The sequence below is a fragment of the Polistes fuscatus genome, unplaced genomic scaffold (genome assembly GCF_010416935.1).
Source record: "Polistes fuscatus isolate 324 unplaced genomic scaffold, CU_Pfus_HIC Scaffold8, whole genome shotgun sequence".
In the NCBI taxonomy this organism is placed as follows: domain Eukaryota; kingdom Metazoa; phylum Arthropoda; class Insecta; order Hymenoptera; family Vespidae; genus Polistes; species Polistes fuscatus.
The window spans coordinates 8981678-9001072 of NW_025113162.1; the positions used below are offsets into that span (position 1 = coordinate 8981678).

General features: G+C 43.7%; 1 protein-coding gene across 4 annotated transcripts in view; it reads right to left on the reverse strand.

Annotated features, from left to right (window-relative positions):
- The window catches only part of LOC122525093 (basement membrane-specific heparan sulfate proteoglycan core protein), a 64473-nt gene that overhangs the window by 4579 nt on the left and 40499 nt on the right, over positions 1-19395 (reverse strand). Inside the window, exons 17-56 of one of the 4 annotated variants that reach the window (XM_043647708.1) lie at positions 18604-18753; positions 18087-18251; positions 17809-17919; positions 16401-16514; positions 14917-15024; positions 14686-14844; positions 13998-14210; positions 12895-13005; positions 12671-12826; positions 12268-12546; positions 11852-11917; positions 11645-11659; positions 10693-10920; positions 10485-10622; positions 10150-10398; positions 9204-10077; positions 8991-9115; positions 8736-8913; positions 8458-8668; positions 8036-8176; positions 7660-7950; positions 7368-7570; positions 7065-7290; positions 6605-6981; positions 6235-6517; positions 5700-6135; positions 5488-5630; positions 5219-5399; positions 5121-5150; positions 4761-5033; positions 4136-4690; positions 3627-4047; positions 3350-3566; positions 2986-3265; positions 2655-2915; positions 2290-2556; positions 1443-1604; positions 735-1004; positions 391-542; positions 8-315 (exon numbers count right to left, since the gene is read on the reverse strand). In XM_043647708.1, coding sequence (XP_043503643.1) covers positions 8-315; positions 391-542; positions 735-1004; positions 1443-1604; positions 2290-2556; positions 2655-2915; positions 2986-3265; positions 3350-3566; positions 3627-4047; positions 4136-4690; positions 4761-5033; positions 5121-5150; positions 5219-5399; positions 5488-5630; positions 5700-6135; positions 6235-6517; positions 6605-6981; positions 7065-7290; positions 7368-7570; positions 7660-7950; positions 8036-8176; positions 8458-8668; positions 8736-8913; positions 8991-9115; positions 9204-10077; positions 10150-10398; positions 10485-10622; positions 10693-10920; positions 11645-11659; positions 11852-11917; positions 12268-12546; positions 12671-12826; positions 12895-13005; positions 13998-14210; positions 14686-14844; positions 14917-15024; positions 16401-16514; positions 17809-17919; positions 18087-18251; positions 18604-18753 — 9127 coding nt within the window. Of the gene's footprint in view, positions 1-7; positions 316-390; positions 543-734; positions 1005-1442; positions 1635-2289; positions 2557-2654; positions 2916-2985; positions 3266-3349; positions 3567-3626; positions 4048-4135; positions 4691-4760; positions 5034-5120; positions 5151-5218; positions 5400-5487; positions 5631-5699; positions 6136-6234; positions 6518-6604; positions 6982-7064; positions 7291-7367; positions 7571-7659; positions 7951-8035; positions 8177-8457; positions 8669-8735; positions 8914-8990; positions 9116-9203; positions 10078-10149; positions 10399-10484; positions 10623-10692; positions 10921-11644; positions 11660-11851; positions 11918-12267; positions 12547-12670; positions 12827-12894; positions 13006-13997; positions 14211-14685; positions 14845-14916; positions 15025-16400; positions 16515-17808; positions 17920-18086; positions 18252-18603; positions 18754-19395 lie in introns of all 4 variants that reach the window. The other 3 variants (XM_043647705.1, XM_043647706.1, XM_043647707.1) reach the window with 3 other exon arrangements.

The following is a 19395-nucleotide window of genomic DNA, read 5'->3' on the forward strand; positions in this document are numbered from 1 at the left end:
TATGTACTTGAATTGTGGCAATCCTCCTACTAGGGATAGAAGAATGAAATCACCGCTGCCGTTATTTAATTCTGCGTTATATAGAATAATGCCGTCATAATTCTCTGGTTTGAAAGATATTTCAATATTGAACTTGAGATACGAATCGGGTAGCGGAGGAAAAGTTATATAACTTTCTGGTGCTTGACTAAAGTTTGGTACGACTCCCGTTACAATGAGCACAGTCGGTACTTCTATATTTACTAGATCGTTGTTTGCTATACAAATGTATGTTCCTGCATCTTCGGCTTTAACGTTTGCCAGTTTTAATTTGTTCTGTTTAGAATAGTAGAAAAAGATTCGTTTAGAATTTTTCCTAGAAAAATATGCTACAGTAGAGCTTCGTTATACCTGGTATGTTTGCGCATCCTGAGATAAAAATCCACCTAGTTTGTTCCATTTGTACGTAATAGGTGGGTCTAGTTGAACATGGCAATCCATTTCGATGCTGGATCCATAAGGTGCAGACTTAGTTTCGATTGCTGGCCCATCGTTATTTCCACCTAAGATAAAGATATTGAAAAATAATGATTTAATATATTGGAATATTTTAGAAGGTCTATTCATTGTTCGCATATTTCTACTTACAAAAGATTCAACGGGTAGCATAAATAATACAGACGATAACAATGACATTTTGCGTCGTTAGATTAAATGAAATAAATCGATAAAATATATCGATAAAAAATATTTACCATGTACAATGAGATTAAAATCTTCCTCAAAGATGCCTTGCGGAGTCATTACTGTACATTTGTAAAGGCCACTATCGCCAACAGCTACATTCGATAATCTAAGAATATTTCCGTAAATTTGAGCGTTCAATGGTAAATCTGGATGATTTGGTCTGGACCATCGATAGCGCGGATTAGAAGTACCCGAGCACGCGCAACGTATTTCGACCGTATCTCCAATATTTACGGGATCTTGAGATGCTACGATGCTAAGCGCAGGTGTAACAGTAGCTGAAATTGAACAGTTACTATTATTAACTTCGTATCATTTATTCTCTTTCGAAGTAAGTTTCACATCGTTGAAGAGTAAACACCAGTTCTGGTCGCTTTATCATGTTTGTCCTTAGCGCGACAAATATAACATATATTATTTTACATGCAAATAACATGCGCCAAAGAACGTTACCTTTAATTGTAAGAAGGGAGGAAGGAAGGAAGGAAGGAAGGAAGGACCGATCAAAAGGGAAAGAAGAGGAAATATGGTCCGTTACGTGGAAGACAATTGGATACTACTATTGCGGTCAACGTTGTCTCGCAACTTACGATCGACAATCTAAATTATTAAGAATAAAAATAGGCAACAGACAAAGGATAATGGTAAAAAATATAAGACAAAAATTATAATCTATACTACGAGACATCACACGAAACACAAATCTCAAAACAAACCGCGTAGTCTTCGAAGATATTGGCGATATTGCGGGATGCGGCAGAAGCGTTCGTCAGTACCGTCGTTGCATTGAGCATAGCCGTCGCAAAAGTAATCCAAAGGAATGCATTGTTGAATGTTGTAGCACTGATACTCCCCGGGTCTGCACTGCGTTTGGTATACTGGCATGCAATCCGCAAGCAAATTAACTACTAAATCATAACGCGAGCTTTGTAAAAACCTAGTCTGTAGAAGTCTTTCGTAGAAACCGTAGTTGCAATCATATTTAGTATAATCAATATTTTACTATCGTTGTGTTATACCAGTTCTAATACGACAAGCTGCATGACAAACTTTCGACGAGAAAGAAGTCTAAAGAATAATAATAGCGTTCTATTACGCAAGCAATCGTAATTATATCGTCGAATATATAATGTCGAAATGAACGAAAGAGAAAAATGTCGCACGCAGTATATGCTATTTTCGTTTAAGAAGAAATTTGCATTGTTCGTATCAAAATGTTCGGATAAAAAATAGCTGCGTTTTAGACGATACACGATACACGTGCTTCTTATTGAAAGATTACAAGAGGAAAATAAAGGCTACAACGTAATAAATTAATAGTGCTGGTAAAAAATGAAAAAGAAAAAAAATCGATAGAAAAGCTATATGGCTGGAAAGAAAGAAAAAAGAGCAAAGTTTGTAGGAACATTAGGTGTATCCTTCGAAAGGAATATTTAAGATCGATCTACGTCAGCAGTATTAAATAATACTTGTTAATGATTGATCATTAATTTCGATAGAGTATTTTTGATGAAATTTCATTGAAATAGCAAGCACACGTATATATATTGATGTATTACTTACGTTGGACATTTAAATTAATGTAATCGCTGGAAACTCCATGAGAGTTACGAATTTTACAAATATATTTTCCGCTGTCTTCCGGTCTGACTTGCATTAATTCTAAATAATTTTCACCAATTCGACTGTGCGAAGGCAATAATTGGCCGTCTCTGGTCCATTCTATTACAGCACTCTCCCTGATGTCGCAACGCAAACGTACGGAATTACCCGAATACGTCGTAATGTCTCTTTGCGCGGCACGAATACTCGTGTCGTCGTAAGAATGTTCTGTCGAGAAGAAAGATAAATCTGACGGATATAAGAATAAATCGATGTGAAATGAATTGATCAAGAAAAAAGGAAAAAGAAGAAAAAAAAAGACAAACCGTTTACTATAACTTCCGCTACCGCTTCGGCCGTGCCCGCTTCGTTGCTGGCCTTGCAAACATACTTTCCCGCATCGGAATACGTTATACCGTGGAATTGCAAGACCCCGTTGTCGTGGGACACGGAATGTGGAAGTGGTCGTCCTATAGCTTCCCATTGAATGTGAAGAGGTTCGTCTCCGGTCGCGGTACAAGTTATGGAAGGATTTTTTCCAGGACCAACCGTTTGACGAGTTGGATTTAACTCGATTCTAGGCGGAGCTGCGAAGAAAATATGAAATTCTTGTAACTAACGCGTATCGCGTCCATTTATATTTGCGAAAATACTTACATATTATTTCGAGGTGAGATTTAGCTTTGAAAATAACTGTGCCAGCGGGATTTAAACCAAGACAGATGTATTCTCCCGCGGAATACTTGTCGACCGCCGGTATGCTTAAAACGCCATTATGAACGGTACTACCCTTTGGCAAGGCACGATGATCGCTTCTCTTCCAGTCGAGATAAATCTGATCGCCATCGGGGGCGATTACTTGACAACGCATTTCTACTTTACCGCCATTGGGAATTCTCAGAAAATCTTCGGGAATTAATACGCCATTGGGATGTCTCTGGAATAATAACAAATTAGATGAATTTTGCGATGATCTCGATTAGAAAGAAGAATCGAAAAGTAATCGTATAAAGTAACATACGTTATCGTTATTCGTTTGAACATTATTGCACGGCATATCGCCTCTACAAGGGATAGAATCAATGTCGTTGTCCTCGATGCGTATCGAAACACGATCCTCGACGATGCCAACCGAATTGGACGCTTGACAAGAGTAAGATCCTTCGTCGTCGGTAGAAACGGACAAAATTTCGTATACCGCGCTCAACGGGGTAGCAGCAGTTCTGCTGTACGCGTCGCTGTAAACATAGATAAATTATCTCCTTGCGAAAGATGAATCAATCATTTGGCCAACTTACTACGTGGCCAATCCGTTGACGTATTTACTCCAGGCAACATTTGGTTGCGGATGGCCTACAGCGCTGCAAGTTAATCGCACTTTATCTCCGAGTTTGACTTGCAAAATACCGGACCTCGGTTCGATCGTAATAACGGGTATGGACTGTACTTCGATATGAGCTATCGCAGACGTCGAACCAACTTCATTCGTGGCCGAGCACACGTAAGAACCGCCATCGTTGATCGTAACGTTAGAGAGCCTTAACAATCCACCAGGATGTTGTTCGATATTTGGAGCGAATGGTCTACCGTCTTTACGAGACCAACGTATCTCGGGAAGCGGAATACCAGCGATGGCGCGACATAGCAAATCGGTGGACCCACCGAGCGTGACGGCTTGAACATCCTTCGGGTACAATTCCAGAACTGGGCTTTCACGAGCTGCGCATTCGATAAAAAGTATTAAATTCTACTCATTCCATTCGATTCGATTCCCATGGAAAAATATTGCTAAATTAGTGTCTCTTACGTTCGATTTCGACGATAGCGCTAGCTTCGTAGCTGCCTATGGGACTACTGACTCGACAAGTGTAGACGCCTCGATCGGAAACTTGCGCGTTGATAATTCGCAGGGTATCGCCGACTTGTTGAACGTGCGGACTCATCGGTTCGGAAACTTTGTTCCATTTCACTTGTAGACCCGGTTCTCCGCTCGTAAAGCAACGTATTTCGGTCGACGTTCCTTGAGAGATTATTTGTCTCTCGGGCTTGACTTTGACCGACGGTGGATCTCTTCGTGGAATGATCATTATTCTAGCGGTAGAATTAGTTTCCGTTCCTTTGTAACTGATGGCGATACAGACATATATACCGGAATCGTTAACCGTTGGATCGTTGATCGTCAGAATACCGTCGCGCTGAGTCGCGGAGTAAGGGAGAGATAAGCCATCGGATCGGGTCCACGTTAGATTGGCATTCTGCGATGGAGTACAAGTCAGTCTAACGACGTCTCCGCTATAACCGACCCATTCGGCGGGCGTTATGATAGGTGCCGAACCAGTAGCCGAAGGCCCTTCCGGATTCTCTGCGAATACGCGTACTCGTGTAACTCTACTATTCGATACCATTAATAACATTTATAATAGTATTCGTACCTCTGACGTAAAGAATCGTCGTTTGTTCGGCTACTCCGACGTTATTTCTAGCGATGCATTTATATTCGGCCGCGTCGTTCCTCGAGGCAGCTGTGAGCTTCCAAACGCCATTACGGAACGAAGACTCGGAGCTTATGCTTCCATGAAGTCGAATCCATTCTACGTGGGGAGGAGGATTACCATTAGCCTCGCAATGAAATTCCACCGGTTCTCCTTCTTTAACTTCGAGGTAAGGTGGCATAATGACGACTCGAGGTTTCACCGGATTTGCTCCTGAAATCGAATACGCTTATATAATACGCGAATACGAATAATATTAGTTCTACGCCGCGCTACGAGAGCGCGATTATAAAAGAGTACCTGGTATTTCTAACAAACTTTTTGGAAAAGCTGCGTCCATAAGAAATATGGCGATTAATAATAATGAATAATAATTAAAACGTGAAAATCATTCGTACCTCCCACGGTAAGAGTAACTTTCTTGATGCCAATGTTTATTCCGTCGCTAACTTGACAAACGTATATACCGCTGTCGGACACTTTGACATCTCTAATGATCAAGACTCCGTGAGAATCGTCTACGCTCCTGCCAGATGGTAACTGACCACCTTCTTTCTCCCAACGAATGTTCAAGGAACCCTGCGTAATATACAACGCAAAAAGAATAAGAAAAAGAGATTCGAAGGGAAAGGAACAATGGTTACGCAATGATTATCGTTAAGCTTACGTTGTCGAGCGATCTACCGCTGCAATGATATCTAACGGTATTTCCAGTATGAACAATTTGGAATTCCGGTTCTTGTACGAAAACGACGACTCTTGGTGGAGTAATCGTTGGCGTTGATGGACTCGTCGGAGGAGGATACTCGACTAAAAATCATTTCCGATGAGTAATAAAAGATCTGTTTGAAAAGGAATCATAGGATTCTCGCTACTTACCGACATATTGGCAATTTTCTCCCGTATATCCTGGCACGCAATTACACTTGACATGTCCAGACCTATTAATCTCGCAACTTTCTTCGTTGTTATTGCACGGACAAAGATTGCAAGAGCCAAGAACGCTGACGGCTCTATCGCTGGTATCCCTATAGTATCCGCGAGCACAAATTTCGCAAGACGTACCAAGGTAACCAGGCGGACAACGACACGCTTCGACTTGAGTCGCTCTTTTTTGTCCAGAGAAATTTTCTACCGCTGTATCGAGACTAATATCGCTTATGTAAGTAGCCGTCATCCTATCGCTGTGAGAAGCTCGTACTAGAATAGCTTCGATATTGGAAAGAACCGTCATCATATCCGTACGAGAAGCGCTACGCGGACCGGCAGTCGTCAAACGTTTCCATTCCGATTCTCTGAGTGGAACGGAGTAATTCTAAACAAAAAGTTTCGTTTGTTCTCTCATATTTTTCATTTATCTCTCTCTCTCTCTCTCTCTCTCTCTCTTTCTATTATTTATTCCCGTTATACGAACCAAAGGTATATCCGGTAAAACATCGGTTGGATTAGTCCAAAACAACGTGATGCCATTTCCGATGATTAAAACGTCTTGATCTTTGTAGCTCTGCGCCCCAGGCTGCGCAGTGATATGCTGAGTCAAAATTAAATTGCCCCCGTAGCTTTTGACTTGGTTTCCGGTACAAGCGGATGGCAAAGACCAAAAGAGTCTACGGCTACGATTATCGGGATAGCGATATCCAATTTCGTTCATGGCAACGTTCAAATCAAAGCCGTCGTCTATAACGTCTTGCCTAGTCCTAATTTTTGTTAAGGATTCGTTTATCATTAGGGAGGAATAATGCTATTATAGATAGATCGACTTATAGGATTAAAGATAAGCTTACGCATCGGTGAGGGTAAATCCATGATGGGAATCGTAAACCCATATTGGTATTTGCTGAACGTAGAGGGAACTTTCGTGACATTGCTTGGTCACGCCGCTGCAATAACATTCGTTACAGCCGTCCGTATTTTCGGCGGACAATCCAAAAGTACCCTGACGACATCTGTTGCATTCCGGTCCTTCGACGTTTCTCTTGCATTCGCAACGGTTATCGTAACACGAGGAGGCGCCGGTACGAGATCCAGCTTGGTTGCACTGGCACGATGGCGTCGGCTCATCCTCGCGTTCGCAATCGTTGGAAGTGCCACGAGTCGCGTCTCCTCTGTATCCAGGTTCGCATTTTTCGCAAAATTCTCCGGTGGTATGGTCGGCGCAATTCTTAAAAAGGTTATTAGATCCGTACGTAAATAACGATACGATATAGGAAATATTTGGACCTCGTTCGGATTAGTTATCATTACCTCGCACATTCCGGTTTCGGGATCGCACTGATTCGAGTGTCCGTTGCAATTACAAGGCTCGCAAATTCCAAGATATAATCCTTCCATGGCCCTCGTATATCCAACGTCGCAATCTTCGCACGAGAGTCCCTTGTATCCAACGGGACAACTGCATTCCTCGACTTCGACGGCTCTTGCCTTTCCAGTGTTATGTTTTTCCGCCGTATCGAGGGAAACCGAAGAGAGCCTGAAAAGCCGCGGCGTGGTATATCGGGGGGTTCTCGCGTTGGGCTTACGTTACAAAGAGTAGAGTTCTCTACTTACGCCGCCTCGTCGGTGTGGGTCGTGTAAGTTGCTTTAATATTGATCGCTCGTACGTCCGCTAATGCCATTAAAAGATGTTCTCTGTCGGTTATGGTTCCGTCGGCGCGTTGCCAATATTGCTCGAGCAACGGAACGGTGAACGATTGCTGGGAATTCGGTTCGGGGGATTTTCGCGAATAGTACAGCAATTTAATGTCGTTTGCCTGTCAAACGTTATCATCGAGATCATCGGGGTTAATATCGTCCTTAGGAGATAAGCGATACTATCTTATACGTATATGGAAGTACTTACGCTAATTAATTCGACGTCCGCAGCGTTGTTTTTGGAACTTTGACCACCCGGAGATGGGACGTACCGAACGGTATATTTAAGATTACCACCGTACGACGTTATTTGATCGCCGAGGAAAATATTCGGTAATTGCCAATAATATACGTCATTGCCGCCACGATTATGAAAATCGTCGTAGACTATCTCGCGACTGATCGTATCGAGTCGAATACCGTCTACTATGGGGACGTCGATTGTCTTAGATTCGATCAGACTAAATCCTCGTATGGAATTAGTGAACGACACGTGAATCTGAAAAGAATAATAGCGTTAAGAAAATAATCGATCCATAATCGATCGATCGATCGATCGATAATAAATAGTCATTTGAAATTACCTCGTTTCTGTACCAGTTGGACGCAACACATTTATTCGTAGTACCCATGCAGAAACAACTTATGCATCCGAATTGATTCCTAGAGCCCAAGCTGAATGTATTTGCCTTGCATTGATCGCACGTTAGACCCGTTGCGTATTGCTAAACACGGTATATAATTTGTTAATAAGCGTGCATTAACTAATGAACGCACACACAGCTGTTCATACGACGTAGAAAAGAGAAACGAGAAAAGAATTATAGGATGGCAAACTAGTCGAGTACTCACGTAGTTCGTGTCGTTGACGAGGATCGAAAATGATCGAACGCATTAACATTAAATATCGAAGATGAATATCGAAGAAAGAAAAAAAGAAAAAAAAAAAGAAATAAATCGTAGATATGCGCTCAAGAACGGAAGGAAAGAAATAGATGCGAGATACCTTGCAACGACATTTTCCGGTATACGGATCGGCGTTCGGACTGATGCTACCGTCGGGATCGCATTGTTCGACGGGTACGCACATATCCCCGGGAATGAGAGGATTTCCTTGATAGCCGATGGCGCATTGTTCGCATCTTCGACCGACGTATCCGGCTGGACAATCGCACGTAGGCTCACCGTCCGATCCGAGATGACAGTTTCGCGTAAATCTAAACGCACAATCGTCGTTAGAAATGCTAGAGATCATCGACGCGAAAGAAATAAGTAGATTCTTACTGGTTCGATGGATTGGTCAGCGGACATGGACAAAGCTGGCAAGGTATATTTCTCGAAGGATCTCCGTAGTATCCCGGGGCGCAGGGTGCCTCGTCTCGGTAACATTGTCCAAGCCATAGTCCGCTCTCGCGTCGAAGGTATCCCGATGCACAGTTCTCGCAGGAAAGCCCGGTGTATCCTTGGAAAATGCGTATACGCAGCGATGTAGCGATTTATACGCGATTTATACGCGATTTAGCGATTACGAATACGTACCGGTAGGACATTGACACTCTTCCACGTAATTCGCGGATCCTAATCCGGTATTGCGCGCGTCGGCGGTGTCCATGACGATGTTGGTGATGCGCACGTCCAATTGCGGAGAATTTTCGTACTTTGCCCTGGACGAGAGGAGGACAACAAAATGGCGATACAAAAATAAATAGCCCGTCGGCTATTACTTAAAAAGAATGAACGAGTAGTACGTACTTGATAAGAATATTGTCGACGTTTGCCAGGGTCATCATTATTTCTTCTCTAGATGCCAGGATCTCGCTTTTACCTTGACGCTTGTACCACTCGCCGTAGAAAAATCTGACGGATTCTTTCGTCTCGTAATCGGGAGGAATATGTTTGCCCTTGTGGACGAGCATGTATTTGTTGCCGCTAAGAATGACCGAAGGCGCGTTGTTCGGTGCACCGTTGCCATTGTAATGAATCGTATAAGTCAGATAACCACCGTAAGACTTTAATTGACTACCGTGATAATTCTCGGGTAAAGCGTAATAGGGTATTTTGTAGCTACTTATATCGATGCCGTAGGATTCGACCAATTCGATGCCGTCTCGTCCGATGGGCCTAATCTCGGATATGTCGTCTTTGATGTCGCCGTAAATGCGTAGCTCCGATTCGGTTTGAATCGACAGGATCTTGTGACTTTCGAACGGAGGTGGGATCTGATAAGTGAACAAATTGGCGCTACGACACTCGGTGGCCACCCCGAAACAGAAGCAAGATATGCACTCGTCGAGGGTACGCGCCTCGTTGTTGAACATTCCCTTGGGGCAAATGCCTTTCGGCTCTTTTACCACCAAAATGGCATCCGGTTGGCCTATTACGAAGCCAGTCGGATTCAAAGCTTCGCAGGAGTAAGCGCCCGAGTCTTCTCGCTGTATATCGGGGCACGTTAACGTTCCGGTTCCGTTTACGGAAGTAGATGTACATTTGGAGTGTACGTGTCCCCAGTTTAGTCGCCAAATTATCTCCGGAGTGGGTACACCGATGGCCGTACACGTGAGTACCATGGTACTACCCGGTTCGAGGACTACCATCGGCGGTGGTGGTTTGACGATGTAGACGGGAGCTGAAAAATTCGACATTCGAGAGATATTCGAAGAGAAGAGGAAAAAGGACGGGAGGGGATATCCCAACTCACAGCAGCCAAGTTCGTCGCTACCATCGAGACAATCCCGTTCTCTGTCGCAATGATAAATCTTTGGTATACATTGGTCGTAGGACGCGCAAGAGAATTCGTTGTAACGGCACGGCGAACCAGGTGGAGCCGGTGCACAATTTTCTTCGTCGCTGTTGTCGGCGCAATCCCTCTCGCCGTCGCAACGCCAAAGCTTGCTCACGCACTGCTTGTTGTTGCATCGAAATTCGTTGGGTTCGCATCCGTGTGGATCTGCAAAAACACATTCGCGTATTTATATTAATTATAGGACAGTGTGTGTGTGTGTGTGTGCGCGCGCGTGGCGGGGTAGTACGTACTGCATCTCATCTCGTCGGAGCCATCCGTGCAGTCGAATTTTCCGTCGCAGACGTACGATTTAGGAATGCAATCTCCGTTGCTGCAAGTTGCCTGATCGTATTGACAAACTTGCGGGGGCCTCGTTGCGGGTTCCTCGACTGCGAGCAATAATCGAATTTTCTCCAAGTTATATTATAATATTTTTCTTAGATATTAATTGATACGTACACTTTTCAACGGTGAGATTAACGGTAAGCCGACTTCCTGGCGTGGATGGAGGATAGCCCACCGCTTCGCAAACGTAAGTTCCCGCGTGATCGAGCTGAATGTTTGGTATTTCCAATCTACCATTTAGATCTCGACTGGCAGGCGGCAGAGGAAGATTATTATCGCGGAACCAACGTACTCTTGCACGCAGAGGACCTTCGTCACGGCATTGGAAGACGACCTCGCGGCCTGCGGTACGGTAATGCGAGGAGAGGTAATATACACGATGTGCGTTATTCAACGATCCTTTCCTAGTCGATCTTCGACTTCCGAGTCGAGGATTACGTTATTCCATAACGGCGACTCTTAACGCCCGTAAGGGCCCCGCGCGATTTATAGTCGCGTTAGCTAAGACTAATGTGCTAGTTTCATCGTGCAACGTGCAAATTTATCGCAGTTACGTTAACGCCGAGAGATTTTCATTAGTACGGAGTTAATGTTACGGACGAGTTGTTTTTCTCCGAGTATCAACAAATTGCATTATTCTTTTGCAAAATATATAATACCGAAGAATGATCCGACCGGGGTATTTTAATATTTCCCAATTGAAATCGTGGAATCGCGTGGAAGAGGAGGGGGGGGATGGATGATCATGCCAAGCACAAAATTTCATGCACGAGTATTGTTCTCGTTCGAACACGGATTAACGTGTCGAACGATTTATATGTCCGAGAAGACATATAAATGCGTCTTTTCGTGTTTTTCGACGCGTAATATTAAAGAAGTAAGCTACTTTTCCAAATGCGTGAATTTATGCGCGCATCTTATGATTTATGAAAACGCATAATGTAAAACCAACGAGGCGATACGACCTATATTAATAACACTTTTATCTCTGTAATGAAGAATGAAGATTATGCGAGCCTACAGCAGCGTTTCTATTGCTTATTATTTTTTTTTTTAAATCTCTTACCTTGCTTCGCCGGGTCTGACCAAGGCAAGAAAAACACAAGAAACATGAATATTAATTAATTTTACTTTTCGATTGGCTGCCTGTCGCCGTAATCTGGATGGTTACTATTTTAACCAATTAAACGATTGCGTATAATTATCATTCGCGGTGTTCCGTGTCCGAATTTAACGAAGAGAAAATAATGAAACGTTTCATAGGTATACGTACTCTCTTTGATCACTTGCTCGCTCGGATAAGTTTTCAAGTTCAGGCCGCTCGAACCACCGGTTTGTCCTGTAGGAAGAAGAGAAATGCACGCGTAAATAATAAAGTAGAAAGGTGTCGTTACATAGATTTAGATTGGTAGTACGTTAGTCGATAACCGCCGCTGTTAATAATCTCCGAATCAATTGTTTTTTAGAAAAATGCAATGAAAAGACATTCGTTTAATCGCGCTCGTTCGTTCGTTCGTTTCGACGTGTTGTTTAGGGATATCGTAATGAGCATGCGAGTATTATTATCGCCCTTGTTATCTTGAAAGATTAATCGTCGGCGTTGTTCGCCGATGCAGGAGGGAAAAATAAAGAAATGCGATGAGTGGTAGGGGGACCGTTGGGGAATCGTCGTTGCATTTGCCAACTCACTAAAATCGTAACTGCAGTCGAATTCGTCGGACATGTCCGTGGGACAGTCGAAGCTTTTGTCGCATCGTCGCGACAACGGTATGCACTGGCCGTTCTTGCATCTCCACTCGTGCGGCTCGCACCTACTGTTATTTCTCTCGGTAAGCGTATAATTGGTGCAGCCGATCTCGTCGCTATCGTCGATGAAACAATCGACCGATTGGTCGCAACGTTGGTAGAGGTAAATGCAACCACCCTTCTCGCATCTCCACTCGTCCGACGAACAGTCCTCGATGTAATCTTTGATTCATTCGATTCGAATACATTAACGCGATTTCCTTCTCCGATCGATTCGCCCTCGTCGCCATGATTTGGGAAAAGGGCTAAAAAAGTTCGTAACTTCGAATTTCACGAAGTTTCTTACCGCAATTGTCCTCGTCGGTGGCATCTCTGCACTCGGGAATGCCGTTGCAAACGGAAGAGATGGGAACGCAGGCCTTGTCCAAAACGCATTGGAATTGACCAGCGGGGCAACGACCTGGCATAGGATGACCACCCGGTCCCGGTTCGATCGTTGTCTCTGACAAAAATAAGAAGAAAATAGGCAACGGGAAGACGGTTAATCGGTAAGGATTCATTTCTAATTACCACACTCGGCAGGTTCGTCCGAGCCGTCTTCGCAATCGATACGTCTGTCGCACTTTTGGTCGATTCTAATGCAATCGCCGGTTCTGCATTGGAATTGATCTTGTCCGCATCCTAAAATACAACATTTCGTTCGATCTTCCGAAATTATCGATGGAAAAACGCATAAACGTATAAGTGGTAAATGAAAAATATGACATTGCGCCACCGTAGAAATTATACGGCGACGACGACGACGACGACGACGACGACGACGATTACTTTCTAAACAGATATATCTAAAATAGAAAAATACGATGTGGCGAGAAGAAGATTTCATCGAGTATAACTTGCGAAGAGTTACGTTAAAGAACGTACACTTAATTGAAAATACTTAAACAAAGCGTACAAAGATTACAGAGAGAAAAAACGTTGCTAACTACTTTAACGTAGTCGAAATATAATACAAACTGAGACAATAATCGAACTATTTTCTACGAACAAGTACCTACTTATTAAAAAGACAAAAGAAAGAAGAAAGACAATTACATAATGGGAAATTCAACGATTCATGGGAAAATTCCTTGGAATTGAAAAATATACGGATTTGAAAAGAACGCGCGTCTTTGTATTCGCGGACGGAGTTTTGCCATGAATCGATAAAATATCGATACGTCGGAGAGCGCAAAAATGATTTGCACGCAAGAGATCTAAGATATTTATTCTAAGCATGCTGCACCGACTAAATGCTCTACCTAAGGGAAAAAATAAGGAACAATATTCAGTACTCGAATATACCAGGCAAAAATGCACTACTATTGGGGAAGGGTGCGTCCGATAACGAGATCGCAACGATTCGACGACTCGGCAAATATATAATATTATTTCAAATTTCTACTGAACAACCTACACACATCTTCTATCCAGCGTCTAACACAAACTGATAGGAAAGATGCAGCGTAGACCAAGAGAATCGATGAACTACTCGTCCACGCGAACGAAAGTGCGCGGAGGGGAAGGAAAAAGGGGAAAGGAGAGAAAAAAAAAAATAAGAAAAAAAAAAGATGGGATCGCGTATCACGGTATCGTCACGGATTATCAAGGTCTACGAATCAAGGTGATCTAACCGAAGCAGTATTGTTCGTCGGTAAAGTCGCGACAATCGTAGAAATGGTCGCAGTGATGAGTTTTGGGGATGCAAGTGCCGTCGGCACAAAGAAAATCATCCGGAGCACAACTCCTCGGCGTGCTCAGATTAGTCGGCAACTCGGGAGCATTAGTATCCGTTTGCGGGGGGAGAGGTACTCCCGCGACGTTCTCCGGATGCTCATCTACGAGACCTAGAAGGAACCGAATCTGTGTTTGTTTTCTTAGCCATTTGCCAGCGGCCGGGCTTTTCCCCCTTCCCAAAATATGGCCCTGAAACTAGTTATCGCGCGTTAGAGTTACGGGCATCCCCTTTTACGTAGTTTGGACGACGGTCGGCGGGGGGCCCCCGTGCGTCGAAACGCGATCTCTTCTCGGGGTGTGCAAAGTGATATGCGGTGATAGGAGAAATAATAATCCTGGTGATATGCGGTGCCAGTTATATTTTCTACTTATTTCGCGCGTTCCTCGATCGCGAAATGATCGCGAAATCGCTCGGGCTACGTGCGCAAAGGAAGTATAATACTCGGTCTCTCTCTCTCTCTCCGTTTCGATTTTCAAAGCAAATCGTGTATCGTTACTCGTCCTCGAGTTTCTAACAGCCAAGCAAGTAAAAACTATCTTTGGTCGGACCGTTTGTTTCCCGCCAAGTGGTTGCAACGTACTCACCCTGAGAGAGACAGTCGCGTTCGTCGGCTCCCCCTCGGCAATCGGTTCGACCGTCGCAGACGTAAACTCGGGGTACGCAAGTTCCGTCGCCGCAGGCGAATTCCTCGGCGCGACATTCCTCCCTGGTAGAGCCCCCATGTTCGGTCGCTTCGTCGGTCGCTGAAAGAAAAGGTAAAGGTAACTCGTCTATATACGTTCTCTCTATCGGAAAGTAAGCAGCAGCGTCCTTACGGCAGTCGCGTTCGTCGCTGCGGTCCAGACAGTCGAAATTTTCGTCGCAGAAGAATCTCTCGTCGATGCACACGCCGTTGTCGCAAGGTCGCTTGCCTATCGGGCATTCTGCAAAACGTCAGAGTTTCGACCGTTAAACGTCGTCTTCGATCGCGACGCCGCCCACGCGAGGCACGACGATGCGCGTGCATCCGATGCGCTCTAATTAAATCATACGATATTCGTAAATGAGAAATTACCAAACGAGGAATTTTCGCGCATCGTCGTCCTACGTACTCGCTATGCGATTACGCGAAAAACGATAGGAAATCGCAGAACGATGTAACGTGCAAAATATCAGAGCAAAAAATAGAGAGAGAGAAAATAAAGAGAAAAAGAGGGAGAAAAAGATAGTTAGACCGAAATAAGAATACGTATATATACATTGAGACATAGTATAATATATAGACTCGAAGTGCTCGATCGCTAAGAACTCGGGCGACCTGTAAGAAAATAGAAAAAGTCCAAAAACTAGAGAATATCGTATATATAAATATATATAATCAACAGATAGAGATAGAAAATAGTTAGTATATTTAAATAAGGAGTAAAATAGCGATACGCAGAGACGAGAGGAGATGGGACGGAAAAAAGAAAAAAAAAAAAGGGAGGAAATGGCGCCGAGGTCAAAAACGAGGTCGCCGACGATGTCCGGCATCGGAGTTAATGCCAGTCAACGTCCGGCTAAAACGCAAACGGTCGATACACCGTCGAAATAAGATTAACGCTTTCCACCTGGCGCATATATGCGTGCTCGCGCGCGCGCGCGCGACTTTTGAAGCTTCTTAACGAGACGCGAAGGGGCGAGGGAGAAGCGATCTCCCCTCTCGCCGAAACAAATAAGCGCGCGTTCGATCCAACTTTTGCATTATCTCGTCGTAAAGATACCGTAAAGAATACGAAGAGAAGAACGCGCTTGGAAACGCGCTTGGAAACGCGCTTGGAAACATCGGTTAATAATAAGAATTTCAAAAGTCCCAGATATAGAGAGTAATTCTTTGGCGACGTGCTGGCGTAAGAGACGAGCCGGTACGCTGCTGAGATTACATTACGTGATTCTACTGTGAGATCGAGAGCGGAGAAGAGGAGGAGATACGATAAAAAAAAAAGTACAGAGACAAAAGTATAAAAAAGCGGACGAAGGATATACGATACAGGATAGATAGAAAAAGAGACGAAAGAAAAGAGCGTAAGAGAAAAAAAGAATATAAAGGATAAGTATATTATACGTTGCGGAGAGAGAGAGAGAGAGAGAGAGAGATAGAGAGAAATATAATAGATCAAATTTCCGCGCTAGGACAATTCGTATCTCGTTTTTATCGACGATCGGACGGACCACGATCAAATAATTATTAAGCGCATATTTGTTGTTTCCAAAGTATGGGATAAGAATTGTCCTATCGCTCGATAGTCGATATAAATGCAGAGACACATCGTGACCGTACGGCAATTGATCTCATCGGAGCCGTCCAAGCAGTGCGATCGTCCATCGCAACGTTTCTTACTGTCGAGGCACAATCCGTCCTTGCATCGAAACTTTCCAGGCGGACATTCGGTGACTACAATAATTATTTAACGTTATATTATCGTGCATAGGCAACGTTGACTCGCGTTAGTGTTTCTTCCCATTAGTTTTTCCAAAGGTGCCACCCAATAGGACCAATTAGCAAATCTCTATATCTATGTTAGTAATATCGTATTATACCTACTACGCGTCTTACGCGTTTCTACAAAGTCGAGATACATTCTCTCTTATCGTTAGATCGGTAATAGGCCAAATTATTCGATATATTTGAAAAAGTATATTTAAGTAGGAGAAAACATGCGTCTCGTACGATACAATACAATGTACGTGTAACGATTAGCTTTACCCCGTTTAAAATGATTCTCTAACGTGCGTTCATCTTTTATGCATAAACGTGCAATCCCAAACAATTCTTAATGACATCTTTACTCGTGTCGTCTACTCTCCAAGTTTCTCCTCGAGAATGCAAGGTGAACAAAAGAAGAGGCTGAAACGCATGCATCACCGCGTTTGAATATTTCTTTTCGCTTTTCTCGAAGAAAATGAAAGATAAGATAAAGTGGGTTAATCAGGAGAACGTGCGATAAAGTGATATTACAGGCCTTTCATTGACCTTTCAAATTCTTATTCCGTATTCGGCTGGCGTACGACGCGAGCGAACGTGATTAGCTGTGCGCGCGGATGTGTGCTCGTGTGCTCTCGCAGTTTAACCGAGATGCAAGATTACGTAGTAGTAGTAGTAGTAGTAGATATATCGAGAAAGTTGAACAAACGAGCGAGCGAGCGAGCGAACGAAGATATATTTGTTTGGATTGATCGTTCCACTTATTAGGTACAACGTTCCGTGGCATAAAAGACAAGATGACTACTGTCGCGTCGATCAAGGATAACGAGAGGCTTTGAGAAATTGATAAAGCTTTCTCGACGGGATAAACAAACGCGTCCGTCCGTCCGTCCGTCCGTCCGTCCGTCCTTTTAATTTTATAGTCGCGAACGGACGTCCTATTTATTCGACCGTTGACCCTTCCAATTTTTCTACGCGCCAATAAAATAACGATAAATATAGTATATAAAATATGACATATGCAACGTGTAAATTTAGCTAGTAATGATACGACTTTGGGTATTCGCGCGCGTCAACCCTGATTAACGTCGAATAAGTAATTACTTCCGGTGTTTCGATTACGACCCCAGATTTAAAAACATTAATGTGTACTTTGTAATCCCTAGCAGCGAATACGTTTTGACTTTGGAAAGTGTCTAGTCGACGATCGAATAATCGATCTCTGTTGCCGCGTGAAAATGATGAAGAGGAAGTAAATAGTTACCGCATCCAGACTCGTCGGATCCATCGGCACAATTGCGTATCCCGTTGCATCTTTCGTTTTCCGGCAAGCACTCGCCACTGGCGCATTTCCACTCGGCAGGCGTGCAGATTCCTTTTATCAGACACAAGCCACGTACACACAAGCTTACGAATAAAGCTTCCTCCAAGGTAAAAACATGAGATTATATCGTTCGATCGTAATTCGACGAATCGTCAGGAGCATGAAACGTATGTAAAGATAAGAGAGAAAGGAAAGAATACCGGAAGAAAAGCTCTTACCGCAACCGCGCTCGTCGCTACCATCGAGACAGTCGAAGATATTGTCGCATTTACGTTTGAGAAGCACGCACTTGCCGTCGTCGCAGCGCATTTCGCGATTACGATCGCATTCCTTCGTTTTCTTGCTCGTCGTCGTCGTCTCCCATCCTGGCCAGGTTCGGTCTGCTGACGGCACACCACCACACATACACGCATACCAAACGTATTCAACGATGCGAAATAGAAAACGAGCAAAGAAAGAGAGGAAAGAGCGAAAAGAGCAATGCAAACAGTGCCAGAGAGCTATATGGATAATGCGACACGCTATTGGATAGATATTTCTTAAGGAGTATATCGTCCAAGAGAAAGCCAAGACCACCAGCGACATTTTTGCTATTGACAGATTTTCTAAGAACGTCATCGTCGCGCGAGAGCACCACCACCGATCGTTTTCGTCTCTCGCGACGACGATGATCGGAAGAAGAAAGGAAAATGATAGAGTATAGAAAGCGACAAAGACACAGATAAAAAGGCGTACTCGTAGGCAGGCTGGTATGTATAATCGTATCGTTAGCGCAGTCCTCGTCGCTGCGATCTGGACAATCCGGATGGCCGTCGCATCTGTAGATACCCTCGATGCACTTGTTCTCGCCGAGACATTTGAACTGCGTTGGCGTACATTCCTGGTCTGTGTTTGTTTGTCATTCAGCGCGTGTGACATATGAGCAAAGAACACACACACACACGATGATAATAATAATAAATCAATCATCTTTTTTTCTAATGCGTATAAGTTTCGCGCAACTAGGTAGTATTAAAAATAAAAAAAAAAAAAAAAGGGAAACTCGATTCTCTACAAGGAAAGAGAGTCTATTTGAGGGCTCCTCGCGGTAATAAGCGCTTATTCGATTCGACGAGTCGACGAGACCGTTTAATTTCACGAAGCCGCGCACTTTTCTTTCGACTTGGCCAACGGAGGGAATAAAAAGCTACTAATTAACGATAAGAAAAAGGTGTGCCACGGGGTGTGCCATGGGAGGTGCGCTTTAAAAGTCGACAAAGTCGCTCGCGGAAAAGCCCCGCGAGGAATAAAATATTATCTCATCTTAAATCTTAACGCGTATCGTAGAAGGAGTTAAGCGATAGCGAGATAGATATCGACAAGCGTCGGTAATTCGGAACTCTTATCAGCGAAGCGGAGCTTCATGAAAGGCAGCAGCAGCAGCAGCAGCAGCGCCAGAGATCGTCCGATATAGAAATGCGTTTAGAAATTTCTTTACAAATGTGATCGGCTAATTTTTGGACATGTCTCTCCTCGACGCGACGATCG